The following is an 18,101-nucleotide window of genomic DNA, read 5'->3' on the forward strand; positions in this document are numbered from 1 at the left end:
CAATATAAGATACTAACACTATAGGCCTGGTTGGACACCGCAATTATTATGTGTGTCTTTCAGAACTGGCCACTTGATGACTATCGCAGAAAAGGCGTTCAGTCCGGTGTGGTTTGAGGGACAATGATTAAGATCAACTGCCTTCCTATTAGAACACTTGAACAATAACATGCAGATTGCGACATTTGCTGCGATATGGCAAACGTATTCGTATGTTATCTTTTCATTCTCTTTTTTGTAGAAGACAGCAAGAAAATTAAAAGTTAGGGCATAGGTTTCATTGCCATGTCGCATACTCACGTTTCCTCATCAACTTCGTTGACTTTTGCTGTGATTCGAGATCTCTCCATAGTCCAGGGATGTCTAGATAGATATACGATGCATCCGTATTTGACATGTTGAATTAGGCTATGTTTATAGATTGAGTCTTTAATTATCCTACTTTTACTTGCGTTAATTGTGTCGTTTCATACTTTATATGGATCATTGTAGGCTACTCTTCAAGGATAATGACCCCACAATCATCTCTTTTGTAGCGGCTGTATTATCTAATTCAGCGTTCGCGTTAGCGCGATATGAATGCTGAAAATCATTAACAGTCCAACTCTGGCAAATTCTATAAATATATAACGGGTGTCAGTGACATAGTAACTACGACTCAACACCTCTTTTTTGGGAAGTAGATTAGGATTTCGCAGACCGCACGCTGTGGATCTTATCAAATCTTTTAGTGGTATTTTATCTCTAATTTACATTAAAGGTAACACACCGGTACACTTATGTGACTTATGTTAGCCATGCTCAAACGTAACAATGGGTGTCATGCTCAATATATACTCTGATATTTATTTTCTTCGGCCTATGTTGTTAACACGACGTGTGTCGTGTAGTAATATGTCAGGCTTAAATTAGTTGCATCTGGACCTTTATATAGTTAGTAAATGATAGATTGACGCTTTCTTTGTTACTGCATTATGTTATATTGTAGCGATATTTGGTGTACCACTTAAACTTGGTGTTTTTTTATGTAAGGCTACGGCCTTCAATATTGAACGCTTACCGTGAACGGATGCATAGTGCCGAGTGATTGATGCGTACCACACCAACCCCAAAGCACCACAACTTGTAAGATTGTCCTCTAGCTACGGTGTGGCGAGAATAAGAATCGCGGATTTCGTAGATGGCTATTTATTACAAAGATACGAAAATTTCAAATGGATTGTTCATGTTCACTCACTGGAATTACAGATAATACTTGAAATATTCCTTTGCTCAGGTGACCATACCGGGAGTATATTTGCCCCAAAATCTTATAAAAATATGTGCATAACGTTTAGCACTTCGTAACGGTCTCGAAATAGGAAATACCCATTGGTACAGTGGTTCTCAATCGGGTGTCCGCGAAACCTTCAAATTTGCTAAATGGTTGATAACCTGATTTGTATTTTTTTCATTAGAGAAATCACGAGACAGTTTCGCTTCATTACTGCTATAACCTCAGAACTCGCATAAACAGAATGGCTGTCTGAGAGTAAATGTTCTACTGTGCAAACTTATTTCAATTGCCAAATTGCCGATAGCCTACTGATACAGACAGATGGCTGCTTAGAGATGTTTTGTCAGGTTTTTGAAAAAATTGTACACAAAAATGAATTTTCTCTTCTTATACCACATATATTTGTGGGAAAGGATTTCAAAATCATATCAATCAAATCGAAGGCGCGATACGATATCGTAACTATACGATAAGGGGTGGTCCACGGGGGTTCGTGGCGGTCCAAGCGAGCCCACGAGACAAAAAAGTTCAGAACCAGTGCATTGGTCCATGACAAATATAGCTTAAGGTTGAATTTAGGGATGGTGTGAACCTCTGAAAGGTTCTGGTTAGTGTGAACCCGAGCGTTTTTGAAGGTTTCTATGTGAAAGCGAACGTGAGCAACAGTATTGATAAGAGTGAAATAGCGTTTTTTTTTATAATAGGCTCGGATATTACTTGAAAATTAAGGTATACAGTAGCCAACACCCCTATGAGGGATATTTGGTTTTTATGATACAATAAACATATCAAATCAAGATATAACTCGTACGCCTGCTATACTTCTTACAGTACACTACTATGCACTCTTTATATCAGGTCCGTTGATGTCAATCATTGATAAAATGGTTGTTATTGCGGCCAAACCTCGCAGCAGAGAGTCACTAAATATTCACAAACGGAATGCTGAAACTTCTCTGACAAAGTAAAAAAAATGTTTGAAGAAGGCAGAGTACATGCTCGACCTCGCCCATTGTGGTAATTTTTTCTCTCACTACCAGCACCATGCAGGGAGTCCTCCGAAGTTTCAATTGAAAGGGTTTCAATCAAAGATAATATATTGGCGTAAAAATTTTAATAAATGAAAAAGGTTATCTCGCAGTACATAACCATAGCAAGGTTTGTTAGTAAACGCGAACCTCCGAATTTCTGAGGTTCACACACAGAACGCGAACATGAAACTCACGTTCACACCATCCCTAGTTTCATTTCGTCAGGAACTTATTATTATTAATATTATTTTTATGGATATGTGAGAACCCGCGTCTGAAAAGTCGTAGTAAAAGATATAAATATGATCGGTGTCCCTACATACACCCAACCGTCATCTACGTCAGCAAGCCGTTTCGAACAATCCCGGGAAATCAGGGTTATATCGGGCAATTTTAAAACCGTGCGCTCAGTATGGTTGGAATGCCTGGCAGATTATACTCACTTTAATATATTCGACGCAACGTAGTTTCTGTGCGTCATGGCCACCGCCTTCGGAAGACCGGTCGTTCCACCCGATTGCACTATTACCGCGATATCCTCCGCAGGATGAATCTCGACCTCTTTTAAAGTTGCTGCGATTCCATATTTTTAGTTAGGGATCAATCAATTGATGCTGTGTCACTTGGTACCTTCGTCAGTTCTTGACAAAACTTCATGCAGGGCCGGAAATTCATCGCTTTTTCCAATTACCACTAGTTTCTGTTATATTTCATTTAAATGATAAAGCATATATATGAATACGATCGCGACATAGGCTATAGGGACTGTAAAAGCGAAAACGGAACCAATATAGAAAAGAAACGATACCGTAAATAGACTAGCTGTATTATATCAAATGTACTGCCAATATTTTATCCGTCAAAAATATTGCATCGAGTCAGAAGATGATATCATATGTCCACACAATTAATTTGAACGCCGAGATTTAATATTCATAACCTTGAGACACGGCAGCTCTGCTTTGACCGCCTTCATCGTATCGAGAGCTTCTTCTGAAACAAACATCATCTTCGGCTCGCTTATCCGGAATTGATGAAGGATTTCCCCTTGTAATTCATGAGAAAAAATATTTCGGGATGTAAATAAATGGCAAATGCTTACCATAAATCATGGAAACGACTTACCAGGTTTGTAATAAGGATTGCAAGGTGTTACGATAGCCCCGCTTCCTAGAATTCCTGGTATGAGAAAAGTGTATTCGAGACAATTCGGAGCGCCGATGGAAATCACATCGCCCTTTTGTATGCCCTGTGATTGCAGGTAGGCGGCACATTTTCGCGACTGCCGATAAATATCCCGGTAGGTTATCGACTCTCCATTTTTAGAGGCATCAACCTTAATATAATATATGACCGGTTTAAGGTAGCCTACTGGCGATAATAATGTTTTCGTCATAATCATTATTACACAATACGCAATAATTAAATTGGTCAATATATATGCCAATATCGCCGATACCGAGCCGTCTTTTTGACAGTTTTATCTAGTTCGAAAGTAACCATACATATTTCATAATACGATATCACTGCATAATTCGGTGTGTATCAGTATTGCATGCATATAATAATGAACCTTGCGGGGCTTAATAATATGAGGAGAGGGTTCTCCTGGGTATGGGGTGGACACAGCGTCTCACTGCTCAATTGCTCAGTGACCCGCTCTATTATTTGACTGAGGGTTTCCGCCGGATGACCTTACGAACAAAATCCTATAACCCTAGCCCGAACTTGCGACTGGCACTGGTCTTTCTCAGCACTGACTGGGTTCTTGACAGGTTACGGGACTCGCATCCTTGACCTTTACTTTGCGTGAGAAACGACTAGAGGTATAATCGCTGAACTATGGAGTATAGTACTTCAATCATATCCGGATAAATCTAGTTCATTTATGCTAAGTTCAGAACAGGAGCGTTTTCAGCAAGTAGAAAGCAGTGTGTGGGCCCTGTCTGATTTGCAGAAATATTTATCACGATTCCGATATGATCTTGGTTGTTGTTTGTAGATTATCTCGTTTATTTATTTTCCAGACATTTGGGATCTTTAACTATCAAGAGAGTTTATGTCTTCAGAGGAACAAGCTGGGTATCAGCAACCTGGCATTAATTTCGTTCTTTTGTTCTGGCCTATTTCAATAGATTGGTCGGGTAGCTGGTGGTCAGGATGTAATCAACCTTCGGAACGGCGCGAATCAGGCGTCATGACGAAGTTGAAAAGTGGCCTCATGTGTCGCGCTAACTGAATATACGTTGGAAGATTGCTCCTATACCTGTGGTTTCATTGGTTATCTTTCGTTAGAAGTAAACAGGCATCTTGTAATCTCTAATTTACCCAACTCCGATTTACTACTAGAAGTATGCAATCCTTGATCAAATTTACTTTTGGAAACAAACTAACTGAGTACTTTTCACACATTTAATTTTCTAATTTCAGTGGTAATAGTTTTAAGATTCTCGGAAATCGAATTTCGCAGCGTAATTTTTACTTCTAATTGAGTAGCGACTCTAATAATTTTGAACACCTGTGAAAAACCATTTTTGATACCTTGGACAGGTCGTTACATATAGATCTTCTAATAGATTATGAATTCTTCAAGTCCACCAACCTTTTTTACATTACATAATATTCTAAATATTGTAGGTTGCACTCACGAATGCGACATCGTCTCCGTATTGCTGGAACCGCTGCCACAAAAGTTCATGTAGAGATATATTCGGCACTAACAGTTCCCCGCCGTTCACAGGCATAATTTCCGTGACGTTCTGATCAGTAGTATAAGTACCAAGGCCTGCAAGTCTAAATATACCGAGGCAATTCCTCTGTTGTCATCGGGATGAATAAAAACTTATATTAATAATAAGGATTGTATCAATGCCAACATGCAATTCATAAAATATAGGGTTGCGATATTTTGGAATCGGGTAAAGAGGACACTTTTTCAAAATTTTCAGACCTAGAATTGTGGAGCAAAATTCGGAAAAATTGGTAAATCTTTCCCGACTTTATGGTTGGTTGACTAAAAAAAAGGTCGGCACTTACGTTCGAACCACAACTTTCCTGTTTAGCGTAATTTATGCCCATTTTCGGTCCAATCTAAGCTATAATAGTTGTAAAGGAGGGCGAATTGTCAGAAAGGAAGACATTTATCCGTCCCCGTAGGACATTTTCAAAAACCTGAAAAAGGAGGACGTATGGTAACCCTACATAAAGGTCTTCATTGCAGAAAACAGGAAACAGACGCTATCGAGCTTGGATGTAACGCACTGTACTTTTGAGGAGGTTGTAGCATGTAACAGGATAATTCATGTGCGTTTGTGTGTCCACTTCTAGTTTTCTCTCCGTTATGATTCCTTTCGTCACTGTACCACTGATCACTGACGCAGGCTAATAATGACAATTGCCCCACTTACATTATTATACAGTCTTCCTATATATAACTGTACGAATGTTAGTTAGCGCCTAATTTCATGCATATACATACAATATCTCTGTAATTTCCCTTTTCTCGCCTTGATATTATTTCGTATCACTGAAATGCTTTTCTTTTTTTAAATGTCTATCCAATACGTACTCCATCATTGACTGATTTTCATTTATTACGCAATTCTTGATCGTCCTTCAAAAGACCAACAGGTGATAAGCGCCAAATTTTTCTTTTTAATAAACAACAACAACAACAGTATGCACAATATACATAATGCATCATTTCAATTGCACAGACTTCCTGAAGAGACGCCTACTGCTAATGCTTCAACGTACGCGTATTTTGATTAATACTCTCGTGAGATTCACATGTGTTTATACACGTATTATATATGCCTACAGGTCCTTCACACCGACTCCGCTTCAATATAGTTCAACACTACTTTGCCTCGGCACGTTGAAAATATATATGATGCGATCGATAGGAGATGTGAAGATAAGTCATAACAACATCGATAAATGTATTCGGATGACATCGTCACGACTTCAATAAAGAGGCCATCTTACGCCAAGTCGATTCGGTAAATGTTAATCTGCACGGTACGCCGTCATGCAGCAAATAAATTCGGAGAACATTTTCAGTTATTTTGAGGCGGGATTTTGAATTGGACGCTGACACGGTATTTCTAATAATTTTCTATCGTCATGCAAAACATTTCTACAAATTTCAGCCATTACCAGATTCAGATTTAGATATACAAATAAGACAAGATTAATTATTATAGATGTGGAATTGGACTTTTGAATTTTAACTCCGGGACATAACTAGGAGTTGAAAATATTTAATCGTCTCGACACGGCACGAAAACGACTCAATCTATTCTCCGGGCCACTTCCTCAGTACGTTTCGCAGGATTTTTCCAAGAAAAGATTTCGGGATCTTTCCAACAAACTCCACGCCGCCTCTCAGATGTTTATAATCCACCAGGTGCTCTGAACATTGCACATTTATTCACGGGACATTGAAAACATATCGCACACCGAATACCTTGTACAAATGAGTGGATTTCAGCAGCGGTTAAGCTGGCGTCCTTAGTCACAACGAATGCTTTCGGAAGCTCCCCGGCTGTTGCATCAGGTATTCCGATTACGCCGACGTCTAGAACTTTGGGATGGCTTAATATCACCGATTCCAACTCCGCCGGCGATACCTGTCATACACTAAGGAATCAAGCTCTCGAAATGACATGAGCAATGGACTGGAAAGCCGTAATATTGGTGTATGACATGAAAGGCTGTTAACCTCGATTAATCGTATCGCAGTATACGACAAATCGTTAGACCAGGGTGGGCAATTATTTTTCTCCGCGGGCCAAATGAGATGCAGAAATATGTTGGCGGGCCGAGTCAAGAAATTTTAGAATATCCAACGTATTGATTTTATATCTAAATTGGGAGCAGTGTATTACACGAATTGGTGCTCAGTGGATGTTAATATTGAGGAATGACAAAGTGACGGTTGATGACCGCAAAAAATATCTATTTGCCGTCATATTTTGAAACAATGTTAAACATGATACATTTTGAACACTCCTTAAACCTTTATCCGCGTTTCTCTATCAATACCAGCCCTCATCGAGATACACGATGCACGAGATGTCTTGTATACACTAATTAGCAACGTCTGTGCCATAATCGCGCGAAGCGCGGAATTTTTTCATGAATCATGATTCAATCGGTCAATAATATTGTTAATTGCAAATAATTGCTAAATTTTTTAACCTCTCTCAGTCCATGTAGTGGCCTACTCAGTTTTACCGCTAGAGCTGAGTGAGGTACTGTCTTGGAAATATTCGGGCGGGTCCGTTGGTACAATTACTTCGTTACATGTTGTTATTTCGTGATCTACCGTCTGCTATGTGAAAAGATATTGAAATCGCCGAAGCGTACCAAACTAAAAAGACGACCCCGATTCCCGATTGGTATTTCTTCACTGGCAAATATTGCCTATGGACAATTGGACTTTGTGGTTTTCGGTCAACATAAGGGCATTCCTTTTCGGCCAAGGTTTCATCGCTGTCGAGCTTTATTCCCTTTATTTAGTTAATTTGATCAGCAGTTGCAATTGCAGTGCCTTCTCGGAATCCCGTGTTGGCCTAAGGTTCATTTATCTTGGTGTGTCGGGGCGCGGTAATGGCTATCGCCGAAATGCCCATTCTAAAAACCATTGAATGAAGTTGCATCAATTAAAAAAAAAAACGATATGATTTATGTTCAATCATGAAATAATTTTGGGCGCCCGTCGAGCTCGCCACGCAATTAGGGGGTTTGAGGTGCGGGAGTTACAGTCTTAAGGATAATATATAGCTTATTGTCTTGGTAGCTGGTTTCTGAGAAGTGTGCAGCTTGCCGAAAAGGCCTTGTTGATTAGCCAAGGTTGCAGTTATTAACCATCTTTGAATTTCAACTTTCTACTTTCTTTTGTTTACATCTTTTATGGGTAGTGATATATTCATAGAAATCATGGGCATTTATTCACTTGTTTCATGAATTATGGATTTGGAAACACATCACGTAACAATTTGAAACACAGACCATGTAATGCGTAATGTGACAATGGCACCAAAGAAGGTTTGGTGACTTTTTGTGACTTTAATTCCAACGGCATAACTTGCTACATTGACTTGAGTTTTAATCTGGATTAGGCATGTGAGGTACGTATAGGCTGCGTAATCACGGTATGTTAATGAACAGGCTTGATAGTAAACGAATTTCCGGTCCAGTTTATACATCGTATGGTTTTAGTCCACGCAGCAACATTAAAAAGTAGGTTTGATATTTTTAATTTCAAGCAGCCTTTCGCGGGCCGCACAGAATCGCTCGGCGGGCCGCATTTGGCCCGCGGGCCGCACTTTGCCCAGGCCTGCATTAGACCAAGCTATGCTCGTTCGTGGAAACGACATATCTGTGAAGTTTGGCTCGAGGTCGCATTAAGGTCGGAGTAGTCTGATTACATATTAGACATTCTTTTTATATATTTGGACGGTGGCAGATCGGAGAGGATTCATATTTTGTTCTGAGGGGATTTGTTTACTCTATCCGAATTAACATGGATGTATATAGCTTGTATCATATACAGAGCAGTGCTTTTCTACCAGTGGGACGTTGCGCACCTGTGCGGAAGAAAACAATTGCAGTGTGGATGAGTGGGGATGAATATTGTCCATATTGTTCACATTTTGTCACGTGGAATATTTAAATAAACTTACTACGATAATGAGTGCAGTCGCTGCCTAACTCTTATCGTTGCGACGCATTTGTATGAGCTTATCGGAGTTCGACTCAGTGCTAATTGTAGCTTGTAGAATGACTATTTTCTAAAATATACGCATTGTTGGAGCAAGAAGTTGTGCGTAAAGTAACTGCTCTGAAATAACCATAAATATATAGCAACAACGAAGTCTCTGATTTACTGGTAGCTTATATGCTTGCAATTTGAATACAAAGTCGTTAAATCTCTTCCTTTTCGTAATGCGTAATATTATAATTGAATTGGTCGTGCGGTTGAAGTTTTAGCAACAACAAGTGAGGATTGTTCTGAAAAACGTTGAAAATCACATATATCGAGGTATGCTTACTTGGAAGGTTTTATACTTGATAATATCTTTCAAGCGGTCGACTATGTAAAGCTGTTGGTTTGTTCCCAGATGACCGATATCTCCTGTTTTAAACCATCCGTCTTTATCGAAGGCAGCAGCTGTGGCACTTTGATTTTTGAGATATCCTTTTGTTACCTACATTGGCACAGAAAAGAGATATCAGGTGACATTATCAAAATTTCTTGTGGTAGATAGGTCGACATGATCGAGGCGGGGACAAATCATGCTCATATGGTAAGGACTATCCATGGCTGAGCACGTAAACTGTGGATTCCGCGTAATAGTCGGTAGGAATTCACCCATATACATATAGTGTGGTAGAGGCGATTGACTATTTCAATATCTCGGACCGTGTATATCGTTTGTCGTTTTTCTGTGTGCCCAACTCTGAAAATGACTTTGACGGTAAATTTTGTCTCGTGCTGCAGTGTGCAGCTCCGGAAAAGCGTGACGCGGGCATATCGGGCGTCGTCACCCTGTGAACTCCCGCAGTGAACTCATCGAAATAATGCACATATATCTCAGCAGCAATATCCACCTCCTTATTTTCCAACCTGTACATATACCTGAGCGCTTTTGATCAATATTTCACCGTCTTTTTCCGGCGGACATTCATCTCCGGTTTCAGGATCTACAATCTGGAAGGTAAAAATCGATATACTTGCATGCATTCAGATTGGTCCGCTACCTCACTATACCTTGAGCTCGACCCCAGGGCGAATCATTCCGCTGGACGTGTACTCAACTCCAGGTATCACGCCCATGGTTACAGCCCCACCTTCTGTCATCCCGTATACTGCAAAATAAAAGGACTTTCAACTACAATTGATAACAATAACTCTGTATTTAAATATTTTCTTTCGCAGCACTTCTGAAACTTGACTTCATTCACTTAAACGTGGAGGAATTTTGATTTGTATTAAAAAACGATACTTTAAAAGAATCTTAGATAGAGCGACACGTTTATTGTGTGCTATATCGCTTTGTTCATCTGGCGGTGGGAATATCTGGCATCCGTGATGAAGACATTCGTTGACTTATTGGATACATTGTTTCATAGTTGATGTATGTAATTACTTCCTGAACTAGTTGAGTATACACGTAGTCCGCATACCACGCAAGGTCTGATAAGTGAATCGCTTATTAGATTTCTGATCATGGTAAGACTGTGTATGTACAATGTACATTGAAATTGATTGAACAGGAATGTAGCTCGTGACGCCCCATTTTAAGACATCAACGCGACGATTTCCAACAATCTGTAATTACCCGAAAAAAGTATTGATGATTATATAGTATAAAGTCAATATGAGGGACGGAGGTGTTGGGGTGGGGTAAAGGTAGTTAAATACTGTCGACGAAGATTACGGAGATATGCCGGCCAGCTGGTATACAGTAGGGATGGTGTTAACGTGAGGTTCAGGTTCGCATTCTGCGCGTGAACCTCGGAAATTCAGAGGTTCGCGTTCACAAACGAACCTTGGTAGGTTCTGCACTGTGAACCTTTTTCATCTATTACAATATTGATTCGTTATAACATCTTAGGTTAAAATTCTTTGCATTTCGACTCCGGGGAACTTTATGCATGGCGCTGACAGCATAAAATACCACCACTATCTAAACATGCATGCACCTTGACAATCTCAAAAATTATAGTTGCTTTGCTACAAAAGTTTGCCCGAATATTTAGTGACTCTCTACTGTGAGCTTGACCCGCAATCACACAACACCAAGAGCTAAATACACTTTGTAGGTACTAGCTAGTCAGCGAATGATGCTTATTCAACCAATCAATGAAGTTTATATCGTTCTCTGATGTAAAAAATCTAGCAGGTCAATCTTGATTCCATATGTTTATTGTATCATAAAAACCAAATCCGTGCTATTGGGATGTTGGCTATACTGCTGTACAACTTGTTAATATGGTTATATCGGTACCAAGTAGCCTATAGAAACCCGTTTAATAACTCTGCTCAATATCAAGGTAGCAATACGCAGATTCCGTATAGGTCCGATCTGACCTAGACCGTTAAGGCGTAAGCTTATATTCCCTTTGCAAGTCCTAGTCGAAAGTTTTAGCAAAGCGACGGAAGATATTGATTTTATGAGATTATTATTTCATTTGATAACCCCAGTTGATAAATTTGGGGACGTTTAAAACTTCAATATGTAATACAGCATTGTGGAATTGATGTTGCCCGAGTCGTCGCTAGGTATCGTGTACATCATTAATATAGGCTATCACTGTATGTTGGAAATAGCAATATGATGTCACGTGACGTCATGAGGTTCACGTTCGCGTTCACACAGAACCTTCCATAAAGGTTCGGGCTCACACGAACCTGAACCTTTCAGAGGTTCACACCATCCCTAGTATACAGTGTTATCCCATATTTCGTGTGAGTTTGAGTTGAGCCGTGCCGCTTAGAATGACTCAATAATGCAAACACTATTCAAATGTAGGCCTATATGCATTAATTCATCATTTACAATCTTATACAGTCGTATGTAATGCTGTTTATATATATTTACTATTTTAATAACATATGCAATTATGGAGTCGTTCTGGAGAACAATTGTTCACTCTGAAGTCAAATGATTTTTCATCACTTTACTGACTTTCATCAGGAGCTGCATTTATCTCATACCTGACACGAACGCGACTTTATATTTTTCCATGATTCTTTTTATGATGTCTGGCGCCGTAATCGCTCCAGCGCATGCGATCGCTTTGAAGCAACTCAAGTCATAGTTTCCAAGCCCGTCAGCGTTTACGAGGTCAATCAAATTCGGAGGGACACAAACAGCAGCGGTCACCTGCAACAGAATTCGATACAGCCCTGCTCAGTCGCACGTTTGCGGATTCCTGTGGTAGTAGTCAGCTACAGAAGAGCCACTCCAGAGGCCAAGTCATACGTGAAGAGCTCAAGGTGATATCCGGAAATACCTCAACCTTGGTAAAACTGTCGTGAGGACCAATGACTGCATCTACATCTTGCTCAAGTATTAGACTATTGCAGACTTTATAGTCTATTTCAATCTCCATCCTTAATTTGGCTATACTCGAATCTATGATAAAGTATATAATATATATATTGATTTGATAATACATTTATTCCAGCTACCAGCATCTTCTAGTCCATTGGGTGAGTCGTCTGAAACTCCAGGTTTTATCTACATTTCAGACAGGCTTCAATTTCGTTACAAATTGTATTCATGAATGGGCATGATTATATGGTGTTTTCTTATACTTCATTCAGGTTGCTGTTATTACGTTCTAAATTTATTCAACAAACTGAATACCCAATGCCCACTCACGTTATGTCGCTGTATTGCACCCAACATCTTGTGCACTTCGAAATCACTTTCGAAAACACACCTACTTCCGGCCGCCATGTATCCAATGACTGCTCCAAACCCCGCTGTGTGGTACATCGGACGATCGACATACGAGGAAATGGCCGGGTTTCGTGGTCTTGAACTGTAAGCAGCGTATATGCAATGATGTTAGCAACTAGTGACTATAGTGCATATAACATGTTGCAAAAACAAATGGCCGAGACGGGCTAAGGCACCAATAATTATGATAAAGGATATAAAATCTTGCATTTTCGGTTCAATTATAATGATATTTCTATATTTCGCAGAGTGGGTGTATTCCGTTTGGAAATAAGTCTGGATTTTCTCCTCCCCCTATTGGTAACACTGTCAACAATAACCAGCAGGATCAATGTTCAGGATGCCAGGGGTGTGTACGTGCAACCCAGGGATACCTAGACTAGTCTGGATATCCCAGATAGTGTTCGTGGTATTCATGGCGTTTGTCGACTACTACGGTCATTTACACCAGGCCGATATTCCTTATTTTTGATTCCGTTAACTCCTGGCTTGTAGTGCGGCCCACTTCTAGGCATTTTGTAAGACACTGCTTATACGAGAATGAGCTGGCGAGGAGGAACCTAAATAAATCTCTAATACTTGGGTAAGAATTCTGGAGTCGACCTCGGTCTGACTCAAACCACAAACCTGGTACAACCTTCACCCAGCAGAGAACAAATTACCGACACTGGACAGAGTATCAATTGCAAATGGTGTGCCATCCGCGGAATGGGCTTATAATTTAAGTTTTAACTATAGTCGGCTACGTTTTGGTGCTAAGGTCCGTTAGAGAAAGGTAAATAATGCACTAAAATACGCATCTGCTTACTTTGCTAATGACTATTTTCGACGAAATAAAGTGAAAAATCAAAACTATTTTCGGTTCTACGTCAGACTTATACAAACCACTAAATTTTCAAATCATGCCATTAAAACTCTTTACTTTTCAATACTCGTAACTAGAGCTAGAACAATTAAAAAAACATTAGTTAGTTGACAGTCAACACACTAGTTTGGTATTTATACAAGTCTGTTCTGATACGTGCGTTTACCTTCGGGAATTGAATATAGTTATATGCAGTCCCATTTCAAATTTTATTGTAAGTTTTTTTTATAGATGTCAGCAATTTTGAATGGCATAGAGAGCCTTGAAATTAATAAATAGCAAAAATGCACACCCATGGGATAAGCGATGATAAGAAATTCGTTGGGTGGTATTTGTTTAATCGATGAGGAATTGACGTGGATCTAAGGCAACAGTGTCGCGCAATACGTTAGCTAGGACTAATTCTGGATACTTGCGATGCTAATAATCCTCAAGTCAGCATTTGTGTCGACACGTACCATAGAGGAACCAATACTTTCCCACAATATCATTACTATACCGGATTGCGCTCAGTAGATTTCTACTGCAGAGTAAATGAATGTATAGCTTCTCAAATTCAAGTGTAAATTGGTTACAACTCACTCCAAACATTGCATAGTAACGTAATTTCTGTGAGTCATCATCACAGCCTTCGGGAGGCCTGTGGTACCACTCGAGTGAGGTACGATGGCTATGTCTTCGGCTGGATTGATTTCCACTTCTCGCAATGCTTCTACAAACTTCGAATTGGAATTTCTTACGACGCTGCCAAAGATTAAGACCACCAACCTGCTTCAGTATTCGACAGAATCTCATCAACTGTTGTAAATTGATCACTTTCGCCGATTACCATTATCTTCTGAAAAATAAACAATTATTTGTTGATTATGCGAAAATATATCCAAAGTAAAACGCTCGCAGTTCGATTTTGTTGGTCTATTGAAATACCACGAAATGTTGATTTCTCGATAACATGCATATCACCGCGTACAATGTATAATTATATTGCGTGTACGTTTATCGTGTAATTAGCATTACGCCAACGGCAGCGTTTTGGACACTATTGCGTGGAAATCTTGGGGTAAGAATCAACTCAAACTATCGGATATTGAAAATGAAATATGTGCAAGACAGTTGGTACATACCTACACGCAAATAAACTCGACTCTATAGCTGCAAATCGAGGGTCTGTTAGAGCGTCTATACGTCGTAACTCGGTAGCTTTTAAAATGGACGATATATAATAATAATATAATTGTTTGTGATGTGAGGACGTGCTTTAGTCAATAGTATACCGGGGCCTACGATTACTTAAGTTATCGTAGACCCTGAGTATACTTTATCATCTATCTGCAATGTATATATACAGTAATATAGATGTATAACTTGTACACGCAGTCAGACCAGTGTTGAGATCAAGTCACTATACCTTCGAGTCACAAGTCATTTCGAGTCATTGTACATTTTGACTCGAGTCAAGTCAAGTCAATCGATTTCCGAAGGTGACTCGAGTCAATTCAAGTCACCCAATTTTCAGAGGTGACTCGAGTCAAGCCGAGTCAAGTCAAGTCAAGTCACAATTCAAGTCAAGTTGCCTTTTCGAAGTATGAGGTATGATTACGTGATTGTATTTGCTGGTTGTTTAAAATACAGATTGAGTGGTCATTGATTTGGAACCGATGAACGAATACAGAGTTTACACACAAGAAGGCGTTTGTATCGCTCACATATACGAATAACTGTTAAATTACGTAAGTAAATGCATAGCCTTAGTTTGTACTTACCAGCCAAAATATGGAATATTGAACGATTTGATAAGATGCAATACATTACCCAACTACATATTCATGCGATACAATTCGAGCCTGCGCAATGTTTGACGAGTATATAAACTATATTCGAATTCAATTTAAATAATACAAGAGGTCTGGTTGAGATAAAAACAAAGAACAGAGAGAGATATTTGCTATTTGCTTTACTACTCTGTAAGGTCTGATCATTGCGTTTGTAGTCAATTTATTTGTGAGAGAACAATGTAGGCCCAGTAAAACGTGCGATCATTGAATGATTGTTCACTCTCACGGGTTACACCAGCGTTTCGCGAACAATTCGAACAGTGATTTTTATCGACGCCGATTACTTGATGACTTGAAATTGACTCGTGAATTTTGCTCTGAGTCACGAGTCAATCCACATTTCTGATACGCAGAGTCAAGTCAAGTCAAGTCATTTTTGCGAACTGACTCGAGTCAAGTCAAGTCAAACGAAAAGGTGACTCGAGTCAAGTCAGGACTCGAGTCATCCCAACACTGAGTCAGACACACACCTAAAATGTTGCAAAGCATTACATGTCAGTTCCATAATAACCTGCAGACATTTCAGTTCCACCTGAACTGCTAGCATTGTATCCAATGCTCCCACTGAGACGAAAACCATTTTCGGTTCGCTTATTCGAAATTGCTGCAGAATCTCTTCTGTAATTCAGCATATCTTAAAAAGAATCCATCAGCATTTTCTTCAACTTTTCTAACCTATTTTGTAGTTAGGATTGCATGGAGTGGCAGAAGCTCCACTTCCTAGAATCCCCGGGATCAGGTAACTGTATTCAAGACAGTTTGGTGCGCAGATTGCTACGAAATCGCCTTTTCCAATTCCCTGGCCTTGCAGATAAGTTGCGCATTTTCTAGAGCGCTTGTAGATTTCGCTGTACGTTATGGTCTTATCGTTTCTGGAGCAATCGATCTGTATTTTTGAAAATGAATTAGAATTGAAATGGACAGCGTACATAACGGCTGCACGCGATCCTGTTGACCGTATAGTGACAGCGTTCGTTTAAAATGATGACGTTTAGCACCACCCGGATTGCCATCAACATGGTTCCAAAGATAATAGGGTTACCATACGTCCTCCTTTAATAAGATTTATCTTTGTTTTTCAGGTTTTCCAACATGTTCTCCGAGGACGCCTAAATGTCTTTCTTTTGGGGGAATTCTTCCTCCTTCACAGCTTTTAGAGCTAAGAAATGGGCATGAATGATGCTAAATAGGAAATTAGTGGTTCAAACGAAAGTGACGACCTTTTTTTAGTGAACCAACGTGAAGTGTGAAACAAAAACTGTATTTCTGGATTTGAGCCGTAATGTTGACCTTTTTTAGTCAACCGACCACAAAGTCGCGAAAATTTACCATTTATTCAAGATTTTCCTCAGGTATTCTAAGTTTGAAAATTTTGTGTCCTCCTTTCCCGATTCCAAAATATGGTAACCCTAAAATATAAGTACAGAAAAAGTACCAAATACGTGCAGGAATAAGCAGGAAGCGTCTGGGTCGTAATACTATGAGTCGTATTAGCTTTACCGCCAAAGGTGTTGGAGCCTGATGACTAACAAATAAGGAAAATTTCAACTATTAAACTCAAACCTAATTACTCTTATTGCCAGCTGCAGAGGTGCAGTATTGGAGTTCTATTTTCTGTGGAGTAATAGCGACCTACGATGAAAACTCACAGTAAAGACAAAACAAGAACACGACTTAAAACAGGAAGATATTTGTACATCAATTCGACGAAAGAACATATCTTATAAATAACAATGGTATTACTGTATGAAAAACTGGTGATAGGCGACAGATACATCAATATTGTTTGGCAATGTATAGCTCTGTGTTTTCAGATGAAATCATTCAAGCGTTGCGTTACTTACAAATGCCGTGTCATCGCCGTACTTCAACAATCGATCCCATAGAAACTCGTGCAGTGAGATATTGGGAACTTGTATATCACGTCCCGAAATAGGCATGGTTGGTCTTTAGCACTTTGATAATGACTCCACTCTATAAATAGTAAATACCTAGGTTTGTCAATACAGACGTTATCCTCCACTGGCATGCTTGTAATTACGTAGTATATAGTGGTGGTAATGTATGCTCATTGCTCACTGTATGCTCCAACTTATCCATAAGTCACCTGCCTGAAGCTACCATTATATACACCGATATATATTTGCTGCAAAGTTGTGTTATTACCATCTGTGTCAGATTCACTTACATCCAGTGGCAAAGCACTGGGTTAAAGTTGAAGATTGAAGCACTGATACTGGCGTTCTATTCATCCTACATAAAGTATATTTAGATCAGCACAGTGTGACTTGAACCTAAGTATATTGACACAGCTAACATCGGTATAAAAGTTCTTACTATGTGCTAACATAACGCTGTATTGGTTTGGGTGACATTCGTTTCTAGGTATAGCGGATAATAATGGCGGTATTCTGACCATCGTTCATATTTACGCTTTCAATACGATGTCAGTGGTATATATAGGTTACTATGTATGAAATGCAGCGTTAACATGGACGATTCACTTCGTCCATGTTAACGCTGCCATAACGACCGTGAAAACGAAATAGAATTGCCTAGGCTAGTCTTAAGCAATTATGTACGATCGAAAATGTTCGAAGATACGATACCGCGACT

At 39.5% G+C, this 18,101-nt stretch overlaps 2 protein-coding genes and 1 long non-coding RNA gene across 4 annotated transcripts in view; 1 reads left to right on the forward strand and 2 right to left on the reverse strand.

Annotated features, from left to right (window-relative positions):
- LOC145453844 (uncharacterized) overlaps positions 1-5,139 on the reverse strand; it is a 17,907-nt gene extending 12,768 nt beyond the window's left edge. For both annotated transcript variants that reach the window (XM_080331822.1, XM_080331821.1), the window contains exons 1-6: positions 4,956-5,139; positions 3,433-3,643; positions 3,248-3,354; positions 2,938-3,007; positions 2,751-2,880; positions 301-363 (exon numbers count right to left, since the gene is read on the reverse strand). In XM_080331822.1, coding sequence (XP_080187948.1) covers positions 301-363; positions 2,751-2,880; positions 2,938-3,007; positions 3,248-3,354; positions 3,433-3,643; positions 4,956-5,051 — 677 coding nt within the window. In that variant the 5' untranslated portion in view covers positions 5,052-5,139. The remainder of the gene's footprint in view (positions 1-300; positions 364-2,750; positions 2,881-2,937; positions 3,008-3,247; positions 3,355-3,432; positions 3,644-4,955) is intronic.
- Positions 5,140-6,068: 929 nt separating this feature from the next.
- Positions 6,069-17,828, reverse strand: LOC145453802 (uncharacterized). The gene is made up of 12 exons (XM_080331785.1): positions 17,330-17,828; positions 16,161-16,371; positions 15,997-16,103; positions 14,419-14,488; positions 14,233-14,362; positions 12,705-12,867; positions 12,035-12,203; positions 10,085-10,182; positions 9,953-10,024; positions 9,366-9,521; positions 6,776-6,938; positions 6,069-6,720 (listed from the first exon to the last, which is right to left on the reverse strand). Exons 1-12 carry the CDS (start codon positions 17,423-17,425, stop codon positions 6,605-6,607), a joined length of 1,551 nt encoding a protein of 516 aa, XP_080187911.1. The 5' UTR covers positions 17,426-17,828; the 3' UTR covers positions 6,069-6,604.
- On the forward strand, positions 8,943-9,448 carry LOC145453803 (uncharacterized). Its single transcript, XR_013919921.1, has 2 exons — positions 8,943-9,062; positions 9,093-9,448. It is a non-coding gene; the product is annotated as an uncharacterized LOC145453803 (long non-coding RNA).
- Positions 17,829-18,101: the final 273 nt, after the last annotated feature.

This window comes from Botryllus schlosseri, chromosome 13 (genome assembly GCF_051294905.1).
Source record: "Botryllus schlosseri isolate E-star chromosome 13, Bs_hap1, whole genome shotgun sequence".
In the NCBI taxonomy this organism is placed as follows: domain Eukaryota; kingdom Metazoa; phylum Chordata; class Ascidiacea; order Stolidobranchia; family Styelidae; genus Botryllus; species Botryllus schlosseri.

Excerpts from the sequence above, each read along its gene's own strand:
- LOC145453802 (XM_080331785.1), bottom strand. The coding sequence starts at position 17,425 with ATGCCTATTTCGGGACGTGATATACAAGTTCCCAATATCTCACTGCAC. Across the intron at positions 14,489-15,996 it reads TGGAACTGAAATGTCTGCAG|AAGATAATGGTAATCGGCGA; the intron begins GTTATTATGGAA and ends TTTATTTTTCAG. Across the intron at positions 9,522-9,952 it reads TATTGATCAAAAGCGCTCAG|GTAACAAAAGGATATCTCAA; the intron begins GTATATGTACAG and ends GTGCCAATGTAG.